The 27,806-nt window shown below is 40.7% G+C and overlaps 2 protein-coding genes across 3 annotated transcripts in view; one reads left to right on the top strand and one right to left on the bottom strand.

The window, feature by feature from the left end:
- Positions 1 to 5,712, bottom strand: part of DMGDH (dimethylglycine dehydrogenase) — a 61,342-nt gene extending 55,630 nt beyond the window's left edge. For both annotated transcript variants that reach the window (XM_082835516.1, XM_082835517.1), the window contains exons 1-2: positions 5,572 to 5,712; positions 4,498 to 4,672 (exon numbers count right to left, since the gene is read on the bottom strand). In XM_082835516.1, coding sequence (XP_082691642.1) covers positions 4,498 to 4,672; positions 5,572 to 5,657 — 261 coding nt within the window. In that variant the 5' untranslated portion in view covers positions 5,658 to 5,712. The remainder of the gene's footprint in view (positions 1 to 4,497; positions 4,673 to 5,571) is intronic.
- Positions 5,713 to 5,768: 56 nt separating this feature from the next.
- On the top strand, positions 5,769 to 20,159 carry LOC309959297 (S-methylmethionine--homocysteine S-methyltransferase BHMT2). Its single transcript, XM_082835518.1, has 8 exons — positions 5,769 to 5,848; positions 9,549 to 9,681; positions 11,546 to 11,637; positions 12,645 to 12,836; positions 14,083 to 14,230; positions 15,311 to 15,493; positions 15,755 to 15,983; positions 19,181 to 20,159. The coding sequence occupies exons 1-8, from the start codon at positions 5,816 to 5,818 to the stop codon at positions 19,260 to 19,262; spliced, it is 1,092 nt and encodes a 363-aa protein (XP_082691644.1). The 5' UTR covers positions 5,769 to 5,815; the 3' UTR covers positions 19,263 to 20,159.
- The last annotated feature ends 7,647 nt before the right edge of the window (positions 20,160 to 27,806 follow it).

The following is a 27,806-nucleotide window of genomic DNA, read 5'->3' as shown; positions in this document are numbered from 1 at the left end:
GATACCAACATTTCCAAACACCCCTTCTCAAAATGCTTTCCTTCCAACAGGGCTATTTTCCAAAAATTATTTTTCACTTATTGTGAGCATCACCTTGACTTTGAAGGAATAAACTACATCTATTGTTTTGTATGTATCTACTACATAGAATGACTGGCAGCCACTTCCATCACTACAAAGATCACCAAACTGGGGACACTTGTCTTTTTGTAAAAGAAAAACATTTTTACAACTCTTTTGATTATTTTTCCGGGATAACCAACAAACCTCTGTGTAGTACAACACTCTCAAGGTCAATCCCTCTCCCTTTCATCACAAACAATATTATTTAAAGCCTTGTTTCTATAAAATCGATCATAACATTGATATCCTATAGCATGTGATCTGCAATATGTCATGACAGACTGAAGACAAAAGAAAGAATGGGGACGCTCCCATTGTGGAGCACCAACCTCTCCCTTAGGCAACACTGGTATCATACACAATATGTCACCCACATCAAAGGTGAGAGCTACTTATAAAGATTAGTAAAGCTTAATGTCTTTCTTATATTTTTAGATAAAAATAAACAGAGGGCTTCACTGGTGGCGCAGTGGTTGAGAGTCTGCCTGCCAATGCAGGGGACACGGGTTCGTGCCCTGGTCCGGGAAGATCCCACATGCCGCGGAGCGACTGGGCCCGTAAGCCATGGCCACTGAGCCTGCGCGTCCGGAGCCTGTGCTCCGCAACAGGAGAGGCCACAACAGTGAGAGGCCCGTGTACCACAAAATAAATAAATAAATAAAATAAAATAAAATAAACAGAAAGGTCTAACATTGTCTTCCTACACCCCAAATGGATAATCTTGCATCTTTAGTCCTCAGTCCTCCAAAACATCCACTTTGACACCATTCCCAGGGGCAGCCTCTCCTGGGGACCCCATAAGCCAAAACTGCTTCTTTGTCCATTCTCTCCTCTTTCCTTCCATCCTACAAGAAATGTTCTATATTAGCAGTATTATTGGGTGCTGACAAAACAGTCTCGTTAAAATCCAGCAAAACCTCAAGACTGTTGGATTTGTGATTCCATTTTGAATATTCACATTGCAAGCTGTGCCCTCCTCCCCAGCGCATCTGATTCCTGCATGTCCCAGAAATGCTTAGCCTTGAGCACGTGTTATTCTTCAGTGAGACTGTCTTTATTTTTGTAGTCTGCCCCTTCAGCTGGCCCCCCAAAACGTCCACATTCTCATATCTGCTCCAAAATTTCTGTGTTAAAAAATGAATGGATAAAGAAAATGTGACATGTATATATATAATAGAATATTACTCAGCCATAAAAAAGAAGGAAATTCTGTCATTTGCAACAACATGGACGGAATTTGACAGCATTATGCTAAATAAAACAAGACAAAGAACTATAAATACCAAATACCATATGATCTCACTTACGTGAGGAATCTAAAAACAAACAAACAAAACAATGGAACTCAGAGATACAGAGAACAGATGGATGGTTGCTAGAGGCAGGGTTGGTGAGGGGGTGAAATGGGTGGAGGGGGTCGAAAGGCACAAACTTCCAGTTATAAGATAAAGAAGTCCTGGGGATGGAACGTACAGCATGGTGACTACAGTTAACAATACTGTATTGTATATTTGAAAGTCGCTAAGAGTACATCTTAAAACTTCTCATCACAAGAAAAAAATTTTGTATCTACGTGTGGTAATGGATGTTAATCAGATTTATTGTGATCCTTTTGCAATATATACAAGTATCAAATCCTTATGTTCTACACCTGAAACTATTATGTCAATTATATCTCAAAAAAATTCTAATCTGTGGCATTTCTTCAGGATGCTCTTTGGTGGGAGACCCCCTTGTTTGCAAGAAATCCTCTAATCAGCTTCCTAGGGCAATCCAGTTTTCTTTTCCTTTATTTGTAGGGGCCCAAATAACCTGGCTTCTGATACCTGAGTCCATCTTGAGCTCACCCTGCATGAATCTTATTTTGTGAACCAGAGCCTACTACTTTGTTCAAAAGCAGAAAAATGCCTTTTCCACTCATTCTGGTATCTCTCTGCTTTAGGGGAAATTAGTTTGCACAGTTAACTTTTAAGAAGAAGCCATCATCTTAAAAACTTTGCCCACTTTTCTTAAAAGACCTTAGGCTAAGGATATGTTGCTTTATTGTTATTATTATTATTCATGGGATGTTTAAGAAGTAATATTCAGGGATTCTTGTTATTCTAGTAACTAAATTGGAGGTTACATCATGTCAATCCACTATAAATGAACAAAAAAGTAATTAAAATATTAAAGTGTACACCCTCCTTAACAATCCGGAAGTGTTAAAAGGGTATAAGCCCTCCCTCTCAGGAGATTCCCATTTGGCAAAATTTCCCTCTGCTGGGCTTCCCTGGCAGCGCAGTGGTTAAGAGTCCGCCTGCCAATGCAGGGGACGCGGGTTCGTGCCCAGGTCTGGGAAGATCCCACATGCCGCGGAGCGGCTGGGCCCGTGAGCCATGGCCGCTGAGCCTGCGCGTCCGGAGCCTGTGCTCCGCAACGGGAGAGGCCACAACAGTGAGGGGCCCGCACCGCAAAAAATAAAATAAAATAAAATACGGCATTGTTAAAAAAAAAAATTTTCCCTCTGCTTACATGCTCTTACCTGGAGAGCCTCATGGCCCCCTTGCTCCCTCACTCCTGCCCAGTCTCTGCTCAAGTGTCACCTTTTCGAAGTAGCCTCCAGGCTCCTCCACCCCCATCATTCTTCATCCCTTTACCCCGCTCCACTCTGCTGGCACCGATTACTCTAGAGCATCATTTGTGTTTTCTTCCATCTGCCCCACCAGAATGTGGCTCCATGAGGGCAGGGCCTTTGTTTTGCACACTGCTGTGTCCTCACCTCCTAGAACAGTGCTGGCCTGACACAATATAGGCTCTTCATAAATATCTGTTGAAAGACTGACCGAATGTCCACGAAAAAGAAGTCATAGGAGAGCTGTGGCAGAAATGCAGGCTTTCTATTCCATGATAAAAGGAAATCTGCATAGAAAGTCTAGTTCAGGGAGGGGAGAAGAGCCAGAAGGGTCAGTGGCTTCCTGGGCTCCTCTCTCCAGGTAGCAGGAAGCAAGCTGAGGGAGAACTGCTGACACAAGAGACAAATGTGCCTATGGAGACTCAGAAAAGACACTCAGGGAGGACCAGGTCGCTAGGTCTCCCTCCCAGACTGAGAAGTGAGAGGGCTGGCAGGAGAAGAAAGAAGAGAAGCAGGGCTTGATGCCGTTTTTCTAGAAGTCTCCATCCAATTGGTAGGTGTGGTCTGACTATGTGACCACAGGGACTCTGGGGTGAACTGGGCTTAAGTCTGGGCATCAATCTCTCCGAAGCTCAGCTGGAGGCAGGAGATCCAACTCTATCCCTTACCGTGAGCAGGTTCTGGGTGTCAAAAGGCCCCTAAAAGCAGGGTTCCCTCTTGTCTCAGTAGTGGAAAGCTAACGATGGAAAGGGATGATGAGCAGAAGCTGATACTGCCCAACTTTTTTTTAAATTGAAGTACAGTTGATTTACAATGTTATGTTAGTTTCTGGTGTACAGCAAAATGATTCTGTTATACATATATATATATTGTTTTTCATATTCTTTTCCATTATGGTTTATTACAGGATACTGAATATAGTTCCCTGTGCTATACTGTAGGACCTCGTTGTTCATCCCAACTCTTCCTCCAAACAAAAATGGCACCTGCAGTCATAAAATCTTCCTCTCCCATCTTAGCTGACTTCAGAAGTAATTGGTTTGGCAGTATGAAAGCAGTGTCAATCACCTCATTTACCTGAGCAGCTTTCGATGTAAGCCCAATTATTATACAGCACTGGAACAATTACGCATACCATTAAATAGGCGAGATTGACTTGGTCGTGTGTTTCATTTAACACAACATGAAAGTTGTGTTGCACGTTCTCAGCCCTCATAGTTAAGTCCTCATGAAGCCAAGCTGCTGTCTCACAGCACTAACTTAAAATCATAAATCAATAAACATAAAAGGATCACTAAAGCCAGGTGAGGGGACATAGGTAAAGGTCTCAGGCCTCTATTCAGGATCACCCAGCCACTATCCTTTGGTACAAAAGCTAACATTTACTAATCACTTACCATAATAACTTGACATATATTAATTCACTCTTCATCACAACCCTATTAGGTAGGTACTATTAATATTCCCATTTTACACATCAGGAACTAGAAACTTAAGTAAGTTGCCAGAAGTGGAAAATGACAGAGTCAGGATTTGAATCCAGAGTCATATGTTCAAGATTATCTTCTCATGATTATCAACATCATACACGTTGATCACCCACTTAAAGTATACCAACTAAACTGCAATTGCACCTTCCAACGCTATGGAAAGGGAACTTGCTCTAAAGAGCTCACAGTGGGGAGCTGTGAATAGGAAAAAAAATCAATTGCACAAGTGACAGTTCAGTGCATATGACGGTGCTGAGATAGTTTTCTTACTGCGTGCCAGGTAGATCCAGCAGTGAGCTCCGATTTCTCCAGGAGGACCACATCTTTCATGCCTGCTTTGGCCAAGTGATAAGCCAGACTCACACCAACGCAGCCACCTCCAATTATCACTGTTTCTGCCCTGTCTTTCCATCTTGTTTCTGCAGGTGAGGGTGGGTTTTCTTCTCTGGAAGACATTGTTTTTAATAGTAGCTTTACTACTAGGCTATGATAGTTATAGTTTTTTGGGGGTTTTTTTCTGACTAGTGTGATTCTCCTTACTTCTTCTTCTAGTACTTAACATCTAGTGCCTGGGAGAGTTACATGTGCTGACAATCATTTGGGAGCCTCAATCTGATTTAGGCAACCTGGTTGGGGGAGGGAGGAGGAGGCATTTGAACCCCATTCCCCTAATTCTGACCCATTGTAGATACTTAATAGAGCTAAAGAATTGAACAGATGACTTCTTTTTCTCAAAGAAATCTAGAGAATAATTTTTCTCAGTCTACTTTAAAAACACACTGATAAACATTTTATTCCATAAAAAAAAAAAACCATAATAATCATGAAGTCCATTATCTATAAATCTTGGATCACCTCCTCCCTCCAATGTTTTCCAGGCTGAAGAAAGCCAGATGGAGTACACGCTCTTCCTCGCTCAACGTCCTCTCACCGTGTACCTGCTTCTCTAATTATAAATATTGCTCGGTGGCTTGATATATTGATTTGCATGCCTGTCTTCCTAGCTAGATCATGAGCTTCCCCAAGACGCATTGTAAAAAGCAAGGTATAAGTAAGTCAAAGAAGACCATATATACACCTGCGTTTGCCTCCCCATTCAGAAGACACTGCTAACAGTTGACTGGGGAAGGGAATGGGGATAGGAGAGTCTTTGCACCAGGAACCCTTTGATATTCTCACTTTGAACGGTTGTGCGTAGAAAAGAACACCCATAATTCGAGAAGAAAGCCGAATGCCCACTTCTCGGGGTCGGAAGCACCCCTAACCCGGAGACCGCCTCAGCCCTGCGCTCGCACCCCGCAGCTGCCCAGCCGCGGGCCTCCGCGCAGACCCGGCCCCACTCACCCTTCGCGGCCGCAGACGGAAAGTAGGCGGCCGGGGGAGCCCCGCAGCGGGAAGCCCCGCAGCCGCAGCGCGCCCAGGCAGAACATGCCGAGGTCGAGGCCATAGGGCGAGGGCGCAGGCACCTACTCCCAAGCCAGCAGACAGCAGGGGCGGTGGGAGGCGGTGGGACCCTCCCCCCGGCGAGGGGCGGGCTTCTGGCTCCGTGCGCTGCCCGCCACTCAGCGCCCGCCACAGCCGCTCAGCGATGGCGCTGGCCGGAAGCCCCGGAGCCAAGAAGGTGAGTTTCGGGGAAACCGGGCGGTACTCAGCCCTCCTGGCCGCGGGGCTTCACCTCAGCCCCTAATCAAGCTCTGCGGTCTGGGCGAGGCACCTGGACGGCTCTGAGCCTCGGTTTACCCGCTCGCGAATCGCCTGGACGACGGTAGTGCCTAGGTGCCAGGATGAGATAACAATATTGGGTAGCATTTATGGAGCCTTGACTCGCTGCCCTGCACTGCGCGAGTGCTTCATGCAAATTATCTCCTCTTCACGTTTATTCCCATTTTACAGGTGAGGAAACTGAGGCTCAGAGTCCGAGACCCTAGCTCAGGGTCACCGATCTAGTCCAGGTGGAGCAGGGGTTTGAAGTCCAGCCATCGGACTCAGGCCGCTCTCACATTTCCTGCCCTCCGCCCGCCCGCACCTACAGCTCTTCGACTCAATGGCCCCAGTGCTCGCGCCCCTCGTGTGTTTGGGAAGGGCCGTTGCCTGGTCTCCCAAGCCTCGGACTGGCCTGAAACCGGTCCCGGGCATGGACACCCCTAGACCCGCGGCGGGGATGGAGGGTGGGGTGCGCGGAGCCGGGGGTGGGGCCTCCGCCTCATCTCACGCCGTAGTCTGGGTCTCTGGGCTCCCCTTTCCCGATCTGCTCGCCAGCTGTCGCCCTGTTCTCCCATTTTTACGCTGGATGTGTGTGTGGTGGGGAGAAGGGGTGACAAAACAAAATTAGGAAAAGGGCATGAACTTGGACGCGGGACATCTCCAAACTCCTCGAGGCAACCCATCTGTGCTCCCTAATTCAGAAGAGAGGGTGGGGAAGGAAGGGGGGATGTGCAACACCGTTTTACTTAGTAATACTAAAAAGATAGGAACAACCAAGATGCCCTGCAATAGTGGGCTCCGTAAATAAAGTACATCCACTTAATAAGTTATTAGGCAGCCGATTAAAAAGCTAAGTATGGGAACAGGCAAAGTGCTTTGCAATGTTAAGTTACAAAAGGAGATATATCACAGACTGATCCCAACTACATAAAAATATTTATACACACACTGTAAGGAAGGACACAATAATGGTAGTAGTTCCATAAGATGTGGAATATAGGTTTAAAAACTTAACAAAAAAACATATTCTGGTTATGTTTTTCTGATTACAAAGGTAAAACATGGGCATTGAAGCAAATGAGCATGATAAAAAGAAAAAGAAGCAAAGAACATTGTGCTGACTTCTTTCTCTGAACTTTCTCTAATACTATGTTCACTTTTACAGTTCATTTTTTTTTAAGGTTTTTTAAAAATATGCTGTCCCTGTCCTATTTTTCCTGGCCTCTGCTCTTTGCAACACCAAGATTATCATATGAGAATCCATGTTAATGTGTACCTGGGAGTTAAGATGTTAGTGGGGCAGAGCTAACCTCACCTCTCTGCTCAGCTAACAGGTGCATTTGAAGAATTCATTTAACTGCTACAGAGGACACCTCCAATTGCTTCTTTAATCCAAAAGAGCAGTCCTGGTGGCAATTTCAGGCAGATGGACCTCTGGCAGCTTCCTGCCATAGGGTGAAGTTGGTCTACTCCTCTGTGTATGAATAGAGGTGCCCCGAAGCCAGATCTTAAATCCAAGAGGTCTAGATACTGTTATCTGCAAAAAGAGGGCATAAACCCCTCTCAGAGATCACCATCAGATCCAAGGCAGAGTCACTGCCACACTGAAAGGGAAGATGGAATGAAAATATAAATATACTGCAAATAATTTCCAGTGCTCTTTATTTTACACAGTCCTGTCATTCTAGAGCTGGCTTTAGATCATACAGGTGTAGCAGTTAACTGAGGTGGTAAGTCTAGCGGTGAAGGAGGGGCTAAAAGATGCTCTGAATTCAAATATTGATAGTTTAGTTATTTTGCTAATGGCTGTTTAGAAAACTGGCAAAATTTTAAATTTAAAACTGGCAATTATCTGGACAAACATCTGGATAACAGATCAAAATGCCTTACGTTTACTTGGTATCATGAAGGCAACAGTCAAAATTTGCACTGTCATTTTCTTAAAATCCTAGCTAATTTTCTATTAAAGAGTATCATCTTTTTCCTCCTTGTCAGGACCAAGCTTATAGCATATGTGAGGTATGTGCCATTTTCAAAACCGTCCTGTCCGTCTGCTAACTCTTGGCATATTTTATTAAGGGCCTACTCTTTGTTAGGTGCTGTATGAGGTGACAGAGCCTCAAGCATCTTGCAGCTCTGGTTAACAGAGCTGGGCTCCATTCCACTTCCCTCCACAGGAAAATGAAGATGTGGTGGAGATAGTGGCCTGGTACTTAGCCTCAGGGCAACCGCTTCCAATGTACCTTCCTGGGCTGCAGATATGACTGGTTAGAAGGGGCAGTGGGAACCTTTCCTCCCCCATTCATGCACTGCTCTGTGTTCAGCTGTAGGCAGGGCTGAGAGGAACTGGCTGGTATTTTCAACAAAAGGCTGTATCTTCAACGAATGCAGTCTATACAAGAGGGATAGGGATCCCCATGGGGGTGTTTGCAGTTTTTATAAATCGCAGGGAAGTTCTCTCTGAAAAAATGACACTTGACCTTTAAAGACCTGAAGAAAATCAGAGGGCGAGCCATTCAGGTATCTGGGGAAGCACTTTGTAGACAATGGAAACCGTAGCTTTGGATAACTGCTCTGGATGCAACCTTATATTCAGATTATGGGTGGGCTGACTCGAAAGGTGGTAAATAGAGACTAGGTTAGGAATTTAGAAGGTCTGATGTCTACTTTTTCACTTACTGAGCTCTATGATCTTGAGCAAGTCACTTAGCCTCTCTGAACCTCAGTTTCCTCATCTATAAAGTGGGAATAAAAACTATCCGCCTTGCCTAGCTCCCAAAGTTGTTAAGAGTACCAAATGATAACGTGTCTGTGAACATGCTGGAAAATGTAGAGTATAATTATAAAATGCTGTGTCCAATAGGATTATGTCCAGTGGTTCACACACAAAAGAGGTTTATTTTTCTCACCTAACGAGAGGTCTAGCGGACGGTCACCGTCCACGGCCTCTGCAGCTACTCCAAGATGTCATTAAGACACCAGGCTGCGGTTGTCAGCCTGCGTGTGGCTTTCAGTGGCATGGCTGCAAGATGATGGCTATACCTCCAGGGCTTAAGCTGACATTCCACACAGGACAGAGAAAAAGGGACAAGAGGGAAGGGAGTGGGCATCTGTATCAGGAAAGCAAATCTTTTCTAGAAATCTTCAGCAGACTTTCACTTATTTCCCATTGGCCAACACTGTGTCACATGGCCACCCCACTCAGCAAAGGAGCCTGAGGATTTTTTTTTTTTAAGTTGGGGACATTGTCTCCCCAAATAAAATATATTAGCAAAGAAGAGGAGAAAAAAAATGCACATTAGGTGACTAGCAGTGTCTGCCACAACATCTTGAAAAACCAAAATAACCATTATGGAATCAGCACTTTAACTACAATTTGACTCAGATTAAATTGTATTTGAGAAAAAATAGTCACAGAACTTTGCACAGAACAAGTACCTGGATTGTCCAATAATAGAGTATTCTCAATCTTTCTGAAATACTATTAGGCACGGATGATTTCGACAGAACTGGAGCTGTGAGAGCATTGTACCACCTTTCCTAAAATTAGAAACTGCTTTTAGGAAAAAAAAAAAAAAAAAGAGGGGTCTTAGGTGATTTTTCTTTCTCTTCTTCAGGGCATTTTGGAACGTCTGGATAGTGGGGAGGTTGTGGTTGGAGACGGCAGCTTTCTCATAACTCTGGAGAAGAGGGGCTACGTGAAGGCCGGGCTCTGGACTTCAGAAGCCGTAGTAGAACATCCAAGTGCAGGTCGGTGCCAGCATCACCCCTGAGTGTTTATCTGGGTGACATTTTGCTTAAATCTGACTGAGAGAAGATAAATAAAAGCGAGCATTTTCTTTCTTTTTTAAATAGATTTATTTATTTTAGTTATTTATTTATTTTTGTCTGCACTGGGTCTTCATTGCTGCGTGCGGGCTTTCTCTAGTTGCGGTGAGCAGGGGCTACTCTTTGTTGTGGTGCGCGGGCTTCTCATTGTGGTGGCTTCTCTTGTTGCAGAGCACGGGCTCTAGGCGCGCAGGCTTCAGTAGTTGTGGCATGCGGTCTCAGTAGTTGTGGCTCGTGGGCTCAGTAGTTGTGGCTCATGGGCTTCGTTGCTCCTCGGCATGTGGGATCTTCCCAGACCAGGGCTTGAACTCATGTCCCCTGCATTGGCAGATGGATTCTTAACCACTGCGCCACCAGGGAAGTTCCGTGAGCATTTTCTAGGGACTGTTTCACTTGCCCAAACTGCCAAGATGTGGAGACAGTGGCAGTACATGAGCTGAAGAAAGGGCTTCTCTCTCCTTCCTTCCCTCCTCTACACACACACACACACACACACACACACACACACACACACACACACACTTGCATCTTCATATTCAGGGAGTGCTAAAATATACATACCAATATTTGTTCCATGAATATTTACCTTGTATATTCAAGAGTTTCCTTAACATAGTAAAACTGTTATTGCTTCAGATTCATCCTTCTGGCTAATTTGCATACGATATTAAAACAGTACATTTGGTAGGGACGATTAATGGTAACCACCAGCTTAACAGAATATAGACAAATAGCAAATATAGATTTGCAAATATATATATAGCAAATATAGATATATATAGGAAATATAGATTTGCTGTTCTAAATGAAAGTGGGAAATAAAGCCAAAGAAGATATGGGTGAAACGGGATACAAGCTGGGAATGGAACTTTTGATTCACTCTGATTTTATTCATATATACACAGTGCATCAGACAAACATGGGGTCATGTCTAGGTCCTTCTACTGACCAGCTGAGTGACCTTGAACAAGTCATTTGACCTCTGAGGATCAGTTTCTTCATCTGTCACACGGGGGCATGACATGGGCTGGTTGTGAGGACTTGTGAACTAACCCACATGAAATGCCCATATAAGTACCCAATGGCCACGATTACCGTTTCGTCAGACACCCAGAGTTATATGGTAGGACAGAGTTTTGTCTTTCTGGTGTTAGCAGGGAGATTTCATCTGACCCAAGAAGAACTCATTCTTAATTTTAGAAAATCTTCTTTGCTCAACCAGGAAGAAAGTGTTGAAATAGCAAGGATAAAGACTGAGTTGGGGAGGAGATGAAGGTAGAGAGAGGAAGGAGTTTCTGATGGGCCAAGGAAAGCTCCCTGACTGCGTTTCCCCAGCTGCTTGCTATTGAATACACTTGATAGGAGCGCCACCCATATGCGTTCTGCCCACTGTGAGAATTCCCTCATCCTACTTTGAGGGCCCCCCAGTGCTGACTGTAAGTAGACGAGCTACATCCTTCATGACACTGGCAAATGAATAAACCCTCTCTAGACCAAGAGACCAAGGGACAGTTGGCCAACTGGGCCTTAGTGTCTGCATGTGACTGCACCAGGCCATGGGGCCCACTGGCAGGTCAACATGAGGCTACTCTAAACAGCCCCCATTTGGTATGGACTCTGCCTTGCCCCTAAATTCTGCTGACCTGAATCTGAATTTCTTTATAAGTACCAGGTTTGAAATTGTGTATGATTGAAAGAGACGTGAATGGATGAGCTGCCGCTGAAAATGATAGCTTCTGTGATTTTTACTTTTTTAATTTCAATGGAAAAAACAATTCCTTTGTAGTTCGTCAGCTTCACATGGAATTCTTGAGAGCGGGATCAAATGTCATGCAGACGTTCACCTTTTCTGCCAGTGAGGACAAAATGGAAAGTCAGGTAAACAATAATGGGGCAGGTGGGAGTGGGGAGGGGCGGGGAGAGGGATCATCTATAATAAAAATAACCTCTTGATGGGAATCCATGGAATTGACCTGATGTGTTACTACACTTTATTACAAAAAATAATAAAGTATTTTTTTAAAAAAATAATAAAATTTTTTTTTCCTCCACATAAAATATCTATCCAGTAATTAATCATGATGTAAACATATAGGTACTAAGTAAATAAGCATTTTCTGTCTCTTTATCTAGGGGAGGGGGTAGGACTGGGAGAAAATATGCCATTAGAAGGGCATGACCATCCTTCTGTGATATGTCTTTGTAGGGAAAGAACACTTTATAGATGCTCTTGTTACCTTCTCATTTCACATTCTTCTCTTCTGACTTGTCCATGTTGAGATAGGGCGGTCCTAGGGAACACAGCACTAGCCTAGGAATGAGGAGAATTGGGTTTTATACCCAACTTTGCCACCTGTTGGTTGTGTGACTTTGTGTTAGACACTTAAAGACATGGAGAACTGGTTTACTCTGCCAAATGGAGATAACTGATGCTTACTTACATGCATAGGGTTGTTGAGAAAAGTGGGTAAGGATGGGGAAGTATTGTGAGATATTCTGCAAATATAAAGTATTAATACTTGTCAACGTTAATGCCCATTTATTCATTCAACCAACCAACATTTATTGAGTACCTGTTATAGTCCATTCTCTATGCTAGATACAAAGATGATACAAAGGCATAGACACTATTCTGAAGTGGCTCACAGTCAAGTATGGGAGGCAAACAAATGAGCATTTACTAAAATCCAGTGTGGTAAGTGCAATATGAACATACAAGCTCACTGGGAGTAGAGATGATACCCGCCTCGGCTGGTCTTCTCGAATTGCAGTTTAAGCCAGTGACTTGTGCTCATGCTACGTGCTCATTGCCCCCTTGGATATCTATTATATCTCACCTTTAAAATGCCAGGCTCACCATGTGTGCTCTTGCTGTCTCACCTCAGTGGGAAGCTGTAAACACCGCTGCCTGTGACCTTGCCAGAGAAGTAGCCAACAAAGGTGATGCTTTGGTAGCAGGGGGGATCTGCCAGACATCATTGTACAAACACCACAAGGATGAAGCTAGAATTAAAAAACTTTTTCGACAACAGCTAGACGTTTTTACCAGGAAAAATGTGGACTTCCTGATTGCAGAGGTAAGCCTAGCATTAAAGGGGCAGGGCTGGAAGGGGCTGTGGGAGGGGAGGATAGAGGCTGTCCGGGAGTAAAGCCTAGAGGGTAGGCAGCTGCTCAGGCCTCACCATTAACACTCAGTGCCAAGTAGTAGTTGCCCTGCCCTCCTCCATCCCTGCCTTGCTCACTCCCATCTCTCTGCTTTCACTAAATCTATAACATCTGAGTGATATTTTGAAGTTAGAATCAATAAACGTTGTCACTGACTGGATATGAAGGCCTAGAATATCCTCTTTCTCCCATCTCCCTATTTCCCATCATGATTGCTACCATCTAGAGTCAAGGCCTCAACCCAACTCTTCACCCCCAACAAGGACAATAGCCTCCCAACTGCTAGTTCCCCAATCGCCCTACTGAACTTACTGAAAACCTTGCTACGTCAACCTTCCCAAGGCTTAGGGCTACCCAAGCCTGGCTAACCCACCAGGAAAAAATCATCTACAGAAATGAACACAAACTCTGCCCTATATGTTCTCCAGATGGATGAGAACACAAGTTTGTTTTTTAAGAACCTCTCTTTTGACTTGCTCTGCCATTCCTCACACACTGCTTCTGCAGAATCTAAGTCAAAAAGGAAGAAACAGGGAGATTTCTGCTAGCTTTTCTCCACTTACTTAAATTAAGTTCAGCTTTTCAATTGTGGCACTTATGGGGTTTCCTGGGAAGCACCCCTGCAAATGGCCTGGGTTTACCAGACAACGTATCCTGTCTACCGTTGGCAAAGACCTTCAGTGGCTACCCCTCCCTTCTCTGTGCCTCTATGTTCTCATCTGGGGAACTAATCATACTTCCCTTCTTACTTTATGGAGCACTTTAGAATATCGAACTAGAAGTGAATATAAAAGTATTTTGAATTGTAAAGCATGATAAACAATTATTCTGCAGAGATCACCCAAGTTCCATAAAAAATGAGTCCAAAATTTATTAACAAAACTTTTGTTCCTTCAAAAGTATGATTTTAAATACTCAGTTACTTTAAAACCTTTTTTTAGTATGATATCTGAATGAAAACCTATATGTTATTGTTAAAGGAATTAAAATATTTACTCAGAAAAGTATTCTGTAGTCAATCTGATAGAGACACATTTCTTAGCACATTTTATCACATATATTTGGTAATTTTTATAACTGTTTTTGTAACATTTGCGGTCTACCACTCAAAATCTGCTTTATATTTGGACTAATAGAAGAACATGAAATTTCTCTTAGTATTTTGAACATGCTGAAGAAGCTGTGTGGGCTGTGGAAGTCTTAAAAGAAGCCAGAAAACCCGTGGCAGCCACCATGTGCATAGGCCCAGAGGGAGACATGCATGGTGTAACACCTGGAGAATGTGCTGTGAAGCTGGTGAAGGCAGGTAATGTGGACCCATGATGTGATAAGCAGTTCAGTTATTGTTTATGAAATGTTTCTTAACATTGGGAGAACAGTTCGGAAATAAAAACATTAATTGGAATCTATCTCTTTATCTGTAAAACTTAGGAGGTGGAGGGGGACAGCTAATTTCTAAGACACCTTCCAACTATTAAAAAAGAAAATAAAGATCTTTGTGTCTGTTTTTGTGCCAGTACCATACTGTTTTTATGACTGTAGCTTTGTGGTATAGTCTGAAGTCAGGGAGCAAGATTCCTTCAGCTCTGTTCCTCTTTCTCAAGATTGTTTTGGCTATTCAGGGTCTTTTGTGTTTTCATACAAATTTTAAAATTATTTGTTCTAGTTCTCTGAAAAATGCCATTGGTAATTTGGTAGGGATTGCACTAAATCTATAGATTGCCTTGGGTAGTATGGTCATTTAAAAATATTGATTCTTCCAATCCAAGAACACTGTATATCTTTCCATCTGTTTGTGTTGTCTTCAATTTCTTTCATCGGTGTTTTATAGTTTTTGGAGTACAGGTCTTTTGCCTCCTTAGGTGCGTTTATTCCTAGGTATTTTATTATTTTTGATGCAATGGTAAATGCGATTGTTTCCTTAATTTCTTTTTCTGATGTTTTGTTGTTAGTGTATAGAAACGAAGTCAGACAGAGAAAGACAAATATCATGTCACTTATATGTGGAATCTAATAAAATGATACAAATGAACTTATTGACCAAACAGAAATAGACTCATAGACACAGAAAACAAACTTATGGTTCCCAAAGGGAAACAGGGAGGGGGGAGGGGAAAATTAGGAGTTTGGGATTAAAAGATACACACTCCTATATATAAAATAGATAAACAACAAGGACCTACTGTATAGCACAGGGAACTATACTTAATATCTTGTAATAACCTATAATGAAAAATTATCTGAAAAAGTATATACGTATAACTGAATCACTTGACTGTACATCTGAAACTAACGCAACATTGTAAATCAACTATACTTCAATTTTAAAAAAATAAACAAGTAAATAAATTTTGAAACAAGTAAATAAATGTATTTCTTTGCATAGGGGCTTCAATCGTTGGTGTGAACTGCCGGTTTGGGCCCTGCACCAGCATGAAGACAATAAGACTCATGAAGGAAGGCCTATGGGCTGCAGGGCTGAAAGCACACTTGATGGTGCAGCCCCTGGGGTTCCACATGCCTGACTGTGGCAAAGGAGGGTTTGTGGATCTCCCCGAATATCCCTTCGGTAAGCTCAGGCACATATTAGAGACCTTGTGGTTTCTTGTTGTGACAAAACGGAAATGGCTATAATGAACGACTACAGTACAGACTTACGATACGAGACTGTATAAGACAAAGACTTTCAGTGTTAACCAAAAATTAGCTCTCTGAGGAATTCATACTCTAAAATTTATAGTTTCTTCATTGAAAAAAGAAAATACCCCTTGAGCATCGATTGTCTGAATATAGAGATGGTAACAGAAGTGCCATAACTGTTGTATTACAGCACTGGAGCCCAGAGTTGCAACCAGATGGGATATTCAAAAATATGCCAGAGAGGCCTACAACCTGGGGGTCAGGTACATAGGTGGGTGCTGTGGATTTGAGCCCTACCACATCAGGGCGATTGCAGAGGAGCTGGCCCCGGAAAGGGGATTTTTGCCTCCGTCTTCTGACAAACATGGCAGCTGGGGAAGTGGTCTCACCACACACACCAAACCCTGGATTAGAGCCAGGTAGGAATTTTTTAATTAACTTACTGTTTTCCTCTAATCTCATTTTATTGATTGTTAGCATTATGCATGCACATGGTAATACAAATTCAAAAGTGTAGAAGTATACAAAATGAAAGGTAAAAGCCGCCCATTTCTGACACCCATCCCATTCCAGGGGTAACCTGTTTGCCATTTATGTTTTGAAGTCTTATTTCTCTATTTCTTGTTTTATCAATATTAAGTGGTAATTACCCTTTATGAAAGCTGAGGGATTTAAATCACATAATCTTCCCCCTTGCCCTGATCTCCTTTTCACAAATTTGACTTATTACATTTTTGCTTGTTCTGTTGGCGATCTTTACAAGTTTGAATTTCATATTTAACTACTTGTTTTTTAATCCATCAATATGAGGCAGTATCTCTTGATTCCACTCTCTGTAATATAAGAATTGCCTTCCTCCATTTCCCTCTACTTTTCCTCCCTCATCTACCTCTTGGTTTCTTTAAGGTATACAACTACTTTTACATCATCAAGGTTTATAACCAAACACAGTATAAGCAAACACAGTGGCAATTCAGTAATTAAGTGTTCAATTCCATGTGAAATCAAGACTTGGAACATGTTTCAAACTGAAAACCTCGTTTTTTCCAGCAGGAGATTTCAATATTCAGGAAACCAGGGAAGGCCAGTCTGATCCTTCTCTTTCTCTGTCTTATGCTTCCAAACCTCCCTTCCCATATTGCTAATCATGGTTTCTGACCTCTTCAGATTCAAAGAGAGAAGAGAGCAGATGGAAAAGGGAGTAAACTTGTATTGCTTAATTGACACCCTATTAGGAAGGCCACATTCTCTGGGCCTGGCACATCCTCATGAGTGTATTTACAGTTCTTCAGAGGCTGCCACTGGAAACTTTTGTCTGTATGTCTCATGCCGCAGGCATTGCATTTTTCTCTGAAAATTTTTCTCTGCTTTGCCCTCAGATCCCAACTTTCTCAGCAGGTCACTATAGATATACACTATTTTGGGGAGTCTCATTTTCCTTCCTGGTGTTTCTCTTGAGCCTGATTTTACATATGCCTAGGCTGGCTCCCTCTCTTCTATTAGGCTCGAAACTGGCTGGAAGACTTTTCATCTTTCCCTTAAGGAGACAAACTGAGAGTGTGGTCTGATCCCAATTTAACCACACTATCTTCACTCACAAAGTAGCTGACCCATTGGTCTCTGTGATCTAGATTTTCCAGTGCAGAGTCAAGTGAGTCATCTGACTGGCTCTTAGGCAACTACTTTGAAACTTCTGCAGAGTGTCTGTCTTGCTTTAATACCTGATATCTATCGTATCTTGTGCCACCAATAAAATTTTCCAATCTAATATCCTGGTACCCTGATCACTATTTTCTAAACATTATTCACTGCAGAACCAAGAGAAAGAGAAATAAACCTATTTTACAAAACCTGAGCCCCTTGTGAGAGAACGTTCCAAGCATCAAGGTCAAATTGATTCTCTCCTCTTAGATTTCATCCATAGTCCAAACTCAGGCCATACTTTAATTTGCTTCATAGTTGGACTTTCTTTGTACAGTGTTTGGTTTTATAGGAATTTCTAATTAACTTTCTTTTTTATTGTTGAAAGAAGAATAATAGACCTTCACCTTCTCTAAGGTCTTCCAATATCTAAATTATACTGTTTGTTACAATCACTTTATTATTGCAGATATTTTTCTGGGGGCTCCTTGAATTACTGTTCTGTTTTGAATCATTCTCTCTCTCTCTCTCTCACCTGTCAATCTTTTCCATCTTTTAGAAACTAAACACAATTTCTGCTCTTCTCTAATCAGAGCTGTTATGTCTTTAATCCATTTTGTACTTCTTTATCCATTTCAGTAGAATTTAGAACAGTCTTCATTTTTGAACATTTACGACAATGTTCCTAATGTAAATTAATTTCGATTGTAGAAGTAGGCAAGAAATCATTTAGGCAAACATTTCTTCTGGGAGGTATGGATATTTATCCAGGAAGATTTCTTTTTATAGGTCTCATGCTTAGAAAAAAAAGTACTAAATAGAAATATAGGGACTTCCCTGGTGGCCTGGTGGTTAAGAATCCTCCTGCCAATGCAGGGGACACAGGTTCAATCCCTGGTCTGGGAAGATCCCACATGCCGCAGAGCAACTAAGCCTGTGCACCACAACTACTGAGGCTACGCACTCTAGGGCCCGTGTGCTGCAACTACTGAGCCTGCGCACCTAGAGCCTGTGCTGCACAACAAGAGAAGCCACCACAATGAGAAGCCTGCGTACCGCGACAAAGTGTAGCCCCTGCTCACCGCAACTAGAGAAAGCCCGCACACAGCAACGAAGACCCAACGCAGCCAAAAAATAAGTTAACTAATTAAATTACTTTAAAGAAAGAAATATAATTAAAAGGTGAGGAAAGTATACTTTGATGATGATTTAAATAGTTCAGATAAGTGAGAAATGGCTTTTTTTAATAAACCCTGTCTAGGGATCCTTAAAATTCATTAGCAATTTCAAATAAAATATTATTCTATAGAATAAAGCCAGACATTCCTTGTACCCTAAACTCCCGAACATACTGATGTTCACAAAAATTTGTGATTATCCAGAAACCTGTAGACACCCCAGATTTCTGACATTTTCAGCATCCAAAAATATTGGTTTATTCAATGTTTCATAGGTAAAATGGAAAAAACTATAAAAATACATTTAACACAAAGGTCTGTGACAAGGAACCTTTGTGTTCTTTCTTTGTCTAAAAACAAAGCACAAATACTGACAAATTAACTTGTATTCTGTTTTTGGTTACTTTTTGAAGAATTATACTTTGTCTCATTACGTTTAAAACTGGTTTCATATACTTGTCATTATGTTAAAATATTGAGTAGAGCTAGAAGGACCCTGCTAGAAATTTCCGAATGAATATAATTCACAAAAACATGTAAAATTCAAACATGCTGTCTTTCTCTGAAAGGTGGTATGAAACCCAGTGATTGTTATTGAGGATAGAAATGTAGAAAGACTCCTGGAATTAATGGATATGGGCACAGTTTTTCTGTCTGAATGTTGAAACTGAAATTCTACTTTAGCCTGAGCATCCACCAGACTTATGAGTATTTAGCCAATATCTATATAAAGTATTGGACTTACAAAATAGACATGAATCTTTTAATTGACTAACTATATATTTTTTAAAACACAGGGCTAGAAGGGAGTATTGGGAGAATCTGCTGCCAGCTTCAGGCAGACCTTTCTGTCCTTCATTGTCAAAGCCAGACGCCTAAGGAGTAATGAAAGAAAACACTGAAATAGCAGAATGGAAAGAAATCCCCCTCAAGCCCCATCTGGAACCCTTCCTCGCCTCTATCCTCAGGCCACCCTGATGTCCCCAGCTGCTGAACAGCTAATGTGCTGTCAATTCAACATAGGATGCGTTTTGCATTCCTGCTGTGCTTAAGCTCCAAGCAAGATGCTGGGCGAGATGCAAAGCTGATGCGAAAGGCTTCTCGTCCTCCAGGTACTTACTGTCCAGTAATGCTGCAGGACATGCTTTTGAAGGGAATCAAGAATAGTGAAACTTGTCTTTTAGGGTGAATTTGAGATTTTAAAATAACAAAGTCTGTGAGCAACAAACCCAGTGATTAATTACGGAGACTAAACTAGGTACAGAAGGAGGATAGAACAGCATTCTAAACTAAAATGAAAGTAATGAGTCTGCCTTTCTTAAATGATTTGTATAATGACTCCAAAGGCAATCCCAAAGGAAAAGATGCAAAAAATGTTTTAGGACTTTTTGAAATAATCATATAACCTTCTAAAGTGATTACTTTCAGAGATGATTTTACTTAAAGGTGTTAAGTCCCAGAATTTTAAAAATGTGTCTATATAATCACAAATAGCTAGATTATAAACTACTAAGGACAAGGACAATGTGATATGCTTCTTATATTTTTCCTTAAAGTATTTATCATTGTGCCAGGCATACTAATAGATGCTCAATGAGATACTTATGTTAATTGTTTAAAATAAATAAAAATAGATAAACAGTTTTGGGAGACCTTTTTAAAAGTCAGAGTTCAAATCTATCTTGGTCTAATATTTTCTTGACTTATGTTTGAGCTATTTGCTACATGCCAATTTCTCTCTATTTTCAAAACAATGTATCAATTTGTAACAATAAAGTTAAAAATAATTTACCTTTTATAAAAGTGTTTGAATACTTTAAATTTTACAGACCTTCTTTGGAATAGTAATAACAACAAGCATTTATTACTTATTATGTTCCAGGCTCTTGCTTCTCTCTCTCTCTCCCCCTCTCTCCTCTCTAACATATATACATGATAGATATATATATATATATATATATATATATGTGATGTAGGTTGACAAAAGCCAACCTACATTTATGAAACACACAGGTTTCATTTTGGGTTAGTAAGTGCAATGCTCGGAATAGAATGTTGATGAGATGGAAGTTGATAAAACTTCCAAGAGACAAACAGGTAACAAATAAAGTCCTTAAAAAATAGATTTCCTAGATTGAAAGATTCAAAATTTATATAGTAATGGATCACATTTTATTATAGATAATAATAAAAACATATTGGGGAAAAGTATTTCAAACCATTTGGTTCTAACTCCAATTTAATAACTATGCCCCAAAATAAAGTCAGAAAAGTATGCTCAGTCCTCCACTGTTATTGCCTTGGTCTGACAAGACTAGTAAATACATTTAGATAATTAAAAATAGTGGAAAAGTGAAAATTATATTTTATGTAGATGAAATGGTTATATAGCTAGAAATCTCAAGAAGATCATCTGGAAAGCTCTTACAAACAACAGGAGAATTCAGTAAAGTTACTGGTTAAAAATTTTATATACAAAAGTCATTGCTTCTCTATATACACTTGACAATGATTTTGAAAGTATAGTGGAAATAAAGATCTATTTTATTTTTTCAGCAAAATGATTAAATATCTAGGAATAATATTACAAAAACTGTGTAAGAGCTGTTGAAGGAAAGTTGAGGATGCAAAGTAAGACGAATAAATCTACACACATGCTCATAAAAAGAAAGACAATATTTTAAGTTACAAAGTTGTTTTAAATTGATTAATAAATGTAATATAATCCCAAGGGGAAAAAATCATGAGTATTGAGGGGAAATAGACATGCAAACCCTCAAGTGCACATGGGGGGTGGTTATATTCTAGGGGCTATGAGAAAATTAGATAAAGAGAGATAGTGAGGAAGGTGTGGCCTTGCCAGATAACCACTATATATAACATAGTAATTAAAGCCACTGGATACTTGTATTAAAAAAAAGTTCAGTGGAACATATGTGTATATATATAAATGTTAATGTATGATAAAGAGGGTATTATTTCAGGTCAGTAAGGGAAAGCTGGATTGATAAAGGAGGTATTTCAGGTTAGTGAGGAAAGCTTGATTGTTTAATAATGTTGGAAGTAACCTAGGAACCTAGGAAGAAAAAGTTGGATCTCTTAGAACAAGTTCAAGGTTGATCAAAGTTTTAAACATAAGTCCATAAGAGAAAAGCCATAAAAGAAAAAAAGAAACATAAATTTCACCATATAAAATTAAGTGTGTGCACAAAACCCAAAATACTCTAAACAAAGTCAAATGGGAATAATGTGTAACGAGGGTTAGTAACCACTATTCCAGTAAAGGGGTCTTAAGTTGTCTTAGTTCAACCATCCTCCCACCTATGTAGATGTTGTGAGGAGGGCTCTCCTATGTGATTGGCCTTCAGAACTCCACGCCGTTTTCTTGGGCTTACAGGTGTTTTGAAAGGGAGATGTACCCAGCTAGGGACCAAGCAAAGCCTTGGGGTCAGTACTAGCATCATCACCCTTGCTTGACCATCACTCTTTCACTGTGGGATATGATGCTGTGAGTCAGGTGCCACAGGAAGCGCAGGGCACCTGGTAGAGATGATGTAAGGTGCTGGGTAGTGAGTCTGCAGGCACTGACAGGGAGTTCAGGCAGCTTCTGAGCACTGATACATTATCCCTTAATGTGGTACTTAAGGAACCACAGGCCCAACTTGACTCTTTCCTTCCCAGGCAGCAGGTCCTCTCCCTTCTTCGGAAACGTCTGGGGATCAATTCTCAGCTCCTGTGGCCCACGTGCAGCTCATACTGTCTCTTCCCCACTTCCCCCAATGCCCCAAACCTTTTAAGTTTTCTGAAAAACCTCTTTCCCTCTTGCTCTGTTGATATAACACGATATTAGACCAAAAGGAATGGAGAAATGAGGTCCACTTTCCTAAAGGCACCCTTATTGGAGGTAGGGAAAATATTTGCTCTTTATCTTTCCAGTGCAGGAAAAAGAGGCAGAAAGAATAATAATTTATTCTTTCTTTTTAATCTGTAAATTATTATTATGCATAATAATAATTTACAGATTAAAGCAATCTGAGTGCTAGTATCCTGCCACAAATATTTACATACATTTGAAATACCAAGGGAGATTTTCCCTAACCTATAAATCAGAAAATAGATTTCCTTAACCTATTAAATATAGGAAAAGATATGCAACACATTCAAAATTAGGTAAATGCATGTGAAAACAAGAAGATACCTTTTTTCAACTATCATTAACAAAAACAAAAGAAATGATAATATCTTGTGTTGTTGAGAGTGTAAAGGAAAAGTCACTATTGTACATATGCTTTTTGTAGAAGTGTAAACTTGTACAAGCTATTTGGAAAGCAGTTTGGCCATTCCTATCCAAATTTAGAATTCACACACCCTTGGAGGAGCAATGTCATTTCTAGGAATGTAGCCTACACTTATTTTCATATTTGTGCAAAAGCATAAGTCTGGACACTGCCAAAATATCCATCAGTGAAATACTAGTTAAGTGATTTATGGAACGTGTACAGGATGATAAACCATGGAGCCATTAAAAGGAATACATGCTATGATATCATATGCTATTGCTTGTATGTGGAATCTAAAAAAAGAATGATACAAATGAACTTATTTACAAAGCAGAAATAGATTCACAGATATAGAAAACAAACTTATGGTACCAAAGGGGAAGTGGGAGAGGGATAAATTAGGAGCTTGGGATTAACAGTAGATATTAACACACTACAATATAAAATAAAGAACAAGGACCTACTGTTTGGCACAGGGAACTATATTCAATATCTTGTAATAACCTATAACGGAAAAGAATCTGAAAAAATATATATGTATGTATAACTGAAACACTTTGCTGTACACCTGAAACTAATACAACATTGTATATCAACTATATTTCAATAAAAAAATTTTTTTAATTTTTTTAATTAAAAAAGAAACAGAATACCTGAGCTCAACATGTACTGAAGAGGAAGGACCTCCCAGACAAGTTCTAAATGAAAGTATGCTCCCATCATACATGTGTAGAATATTTCTGGGAGGAATGCTTCCCTCTTATGAAAGGAAGACTAGTGATTGAAAGTATGGTGTAGAAGGAAGACTTGGTTTTCTCTGATACCTTTCTTAGCGTCTAAATGTGTTAATATGGGTAGTTATTACTTTTTCAATGAAATAAAAATTTTTTAATTTTTATAATTTTAACATTTATATCAAGATTTCTGATTGCAAGAGGGAAAATCAGATATCATGAGTTTCCTGTTGTGATACAGAATGAGAAACACTATATCAGCAATGATGTACCAGCCAAAGGTGCCTGAGTGGAATCTAATCAAGCCTTTGGATTTCACTTCCAATTTAGAGGAAATACAGGTGATCTAGGAATAAGGTAAATAATTCCACAAGGAAACAATCAGGTGAATCATATATGCTATAGGATAGCTGGCCTGGTCCATTCCACAGATCCGTGTATTGGGAGTGCTCACGTGTATAAAACAAACCAATGCAACTCATGGTCTCGTATTGGATCCTAGTTTTGACAAACCTACTGTAAAAGGCCTCTTGGGTACAAATTATGAAAAATTTAATATGGACTTGGTATTAAGGAATCAGAATTAATTTTGTCCTTACTTTTTAGAGATAAGAATTTTTAATGCATACTAAAATGTTAAATTACTATTTATAATTCACTTTAACTATTTTAACATATAAAAATGAGGGTTTTCTTAAAAAGCAAAATTCCTATAGGTTCTGATTTGGTATAGAGAAATTAAGAAAAAGGTCAAAAAGGATCAGTGAAACTAAGAAAAACTGGTTTGAACTAGCACTTTCCAGTTCCATAGCAGATGTTTACTAGGGAGTTTCCAGGAACAGTAGATGGTCCGCTGATAAACCCTGCAGTGCTGTGTGTAGAAACAGCAACGCAGACCGGCAAATTGCTGGCATGGAAACCATCACAAGGGATCGAAGAGATGTGCTGAAACCAAGAGGCGAAGTTCAGTTGGAAAAACAATTCCTGCTTCACAATGAACACAGCCACGATTTGATACCCTTAAGCAAAATCGTAAGCAAAGTTAAGCAACCCATTTTGGCTGTACAGCCAGCTGCCTTGAAGTCGAGCAGGTATTTTGTCTAATCAATCATGAAAATGCTGAAGAGTTTCAGAAGGGTGAAATTTTGCCTGACATCAGAGTTATTTTATTAGAGTTTTGAGCAGAGTAGATGGGACATGCTGACTATGGCACTGCTGGCACTCACATTTCATTTCATTCCTGCTATTTGGTCAGAAGAGAAAGGAGAAGAGGAGAAAGAGGGAAGTAAAAGTTGTATTTTTCATCATAGGGGTTCATATGAGCTGGCCTCTTCAAAATAGTGAAGCTGGAGAAACATCTTGCCATGTGATGGTGACTACATACCATGAAGATTCTGTGCTCTCATACCAATTATATTCATTCATTCATTCATTTGTTCACTCAGCCACTCACTCGTCCATTTGTTCAAATAACATTTTCCTAGTGCTTGAACTCTGGTAGTTACTGCACCCCTCCCATGTGTTTCCAAAATACCCTACATTTATCATGAATAAGTACAATGTAGTTTTAATACTCCCTTGATCATTCCTGTTTATTTGCCTGTGCCCTACTAGAGGGGTCAGAGAAAATATCTGGTTAATTGATGTATTCCCATTACCTGGCACATTACAGAACTCAAAAAAGATGTGTTGGTTGAGTGAACGAATGAGTGGGTGAATGAATGTACAAACCAAGCTAGGGTCAAGGGATGCAAAGATGAATAAGCCACTGACTTATGCTGCCTTGTTGAATTCTCTTGCCAAAAATATTTTGAAGAACAAGTACCTGACATATGACAGACCGGCATCAGATTGTGTTCATTTGAAAAAGCTGAAGTTGGGGAGACTGGTGTGAGAAAAATAGGGGGCAACAGGAATCGGAAGGGCATGCTACGTAAGCAGAATGGCTCAGGGGCAACCCCAGGAAGGTCCTGGCTGGAGTAGATGGAGGAAGTGTTAAGGTAGAGGAGGGAGTTGGCACTCAGGGTCATTAGCAATGGAAAAAAACACACCTTCAAAAATGCATCATTGCCGTTTAAAATATGGAAACCACTTTGAAGTCTAAGAAAATGTAAAGCCAACATGGCCATTCTAACTGTTTCTTGAGAAGATGAGTGTGGGACACACTATTCCAAACTACTTACAGCAACAGCAAAATGATAAATCATACTTTTCTGATTAGGAGATTAAGAAATATTGGTTCCCTATTCATGAAAGTTGGGCTTCATTCCATGCTGAAGAAGACTTACAAGTTGCTATGATGAACAGATATACCTATATGTTCTGATTTCAGGGGCAATAAACACCCACCTACACTCCCCTCTAAGAGTGCTTGTTTCTCTTACCTACTTGTTCGTTCATTCATTCATTCTCTTCCAGAAATATTTATTAAGGCTGTTAGGAGCCAGGCACTGTTCTGGGACTACACAGGTGATCAAGTGGACTGGTTGGTCCGGGACAAACCCAGTTTTAGCACTGAAAGTTCTGTGTCCTGGGAAACCCCTCTCTCCTAGGCCAAAGTTGGTCATCCTAGAACCTACTTCAGTGAGGTGAAGTTGAAATATCAGGTAGAGAGGGCCCTTACTAAAAAGGTTATTTTCAAGAAAAAATTTGGAGGAGGTAAGGACCATAACACATGGATATCTTGGAGAAGAGAAGTCCAGAAAGGTCAAAGCCCGAGGCAGCCAGCTTGCCCCACGTTTTCAAGGAACAGCCAAGGAGTCAGGGTTGCTGGGGACACAGTGAGAGAGGAGAGAGTGACAGGAGCTGAGATCTGGAAAGTAGGGAACCTTTGTTCTCAGGACTTGGCAACCTTAACAAGGATTTTGGCTTTTACTCTGATTCATATGAGAGGACACTGGAGGGTTTTGAACCAAGAGAGGACAGGATTCCTTTGGCTGTTGTGTTGAGAATAAGCCACAAAGAGGTCAGAGCAAGGAAAGAGAGGTGTAGGATTTAAATTGTCTTTTTGAAAGTTCTGGTTTCTCTCAGCTGTGCCCAGGGAAACTGAGGGAAATGTTATGGTCCATATGGGGGCTCAGTTTTATCTTTAAAAAAAAAAAAAAAAAAGGCCAGAGGGAGGAGTCTTTACTCTTTCCTTATCCAACTGTGACTGCTGATTCTCGATTTTATAATGAGAAGGAAACGGTTTCAAACATGATGTTATCTAAATGGAAACTCAGAGCAGTGCAAACTTACTGCCATGGAGTGGTGTTAAGAATGTGTGGTCTGGGGCCAGACCACCCGAGTCTGAATCTCAGCTCTGCTGCTCACTAGCTATGTGGCCTTGAACAAGTGGCTTAGCATGGGGAAGCTCCTTGTTTTCCTCATCTGTAGGAATAAGGACTATACCTACTCAGAGTTGTTGGGACAATTCAATGAGTTAACACATGTGCCTGGAGCAGGGTAAGTACTCATTCATGTTAAACATTATTATAATTATTAAGTCATCCAGCAATAGATGCTCAGCTTTGAAACAGATGTGAGCTTTCAGAGACAGGGCTTGTGACTTACTAATCGCTGTATCCTTTTCAGCCCTGAGCACAAGATTTGCTGAATAAATAAATAACTGTTACTAAAGCATCAGTCATATTATTTTATGGACTAACAAAAATTGAGTTTAAGAACAGATAAGTTGAAGATTATTTTTTGTCTTGGAAAGTAAATACTTAGGTCCCGGACACATAAGAGATTCCTTTGAAAATAAATTCTATCAGTCAATGTTCTTGTTTGCCAGCAACAGAACCCACTCTACCAAGTTTAAACAGGAAAGGGTTTATTAAAGATTATGCAGAAGTTCAAAGAAACTCCAGGAGGGCCAGAGTCAGCCTGATCTGATTAAACAACATTCAAACTAATCCATGGTGATGCCACTGCTGACACCAGATATAAAGACCACCCCTTCCATCACTGCTGCCGTGGCCACACCCATTCCAGAATAGGGGTCCACTTGATGCCTGCTTCATCATACCCACTGTGTCTCACTCAGACTCTCAAGTTGGTGTATGTGATTAGGAGGGCCTCAGTCACAGGCCTGCTGCATCCTAGCTGTCAGGAAAGCTGGGAAAGTGAATTTTGGGAATTCTACCTTGGGAAGGCAAGACTCCTAAAATGGGAAAATCCCCCTAAACATAGGAAGGATATTCAAAGATTGGTAGGCAGCCAGACAACAGGACCACATTAACCAAGAGAAATCAAATATTCAGTTGACTAGAAATATTCTTATGATACTCTCACATTAGAGTCTAGTCATATGGATGAGATATATATCATATGGAATGTGTAATTGAGGTTATAAACTGAAATTACAAGTTAGAGATAACGACTGAAATAAAAACCAGAAAGAGGGGGAAATTCTATTTAAGCTTTCC

This window comes from Leucopleurus acutus (genome assembly GCF_964270905.1).
Source record: "Leucopleurus acutus genome assembly, chromosome: 3".
Classification (NCBI taxonomy): Eukaryota; Metazoa; Chordata; class Mammalia; order Artiodactyla; family Delphinidae; genus Leucopleurus; species Leucopleurus acutus.
Note: the sequence above shows the minus strand (reverse complement) of the source record. Positions and strands in the feature narration are given on the sequence as shown.

Excerpts from the sequence above, each read along its gene's own strand:
- LOC309959297 (XM_082835518.1), top strand. The coding sequence starts at position 5,816 with ATGGCGCTGGCCGGAAGCCCCGGAGCCAAGAAG. Across the intron at positions 11,638-12,644 it reads AGGACAAAATGGAAAGTCAG|TGGGAAGCTGTAAACACCGC; the intron begins GTAAACAATAAT and ends GTCTCACCTCAG. Across the intron at positions 12,837-14,082 it reads TGGACTTCCTGATTGCAGAG|TATTTTGAACATGCTGAAGA; the intron begins GTAAGCCTAGCA and ends AATTTCTCTTAG.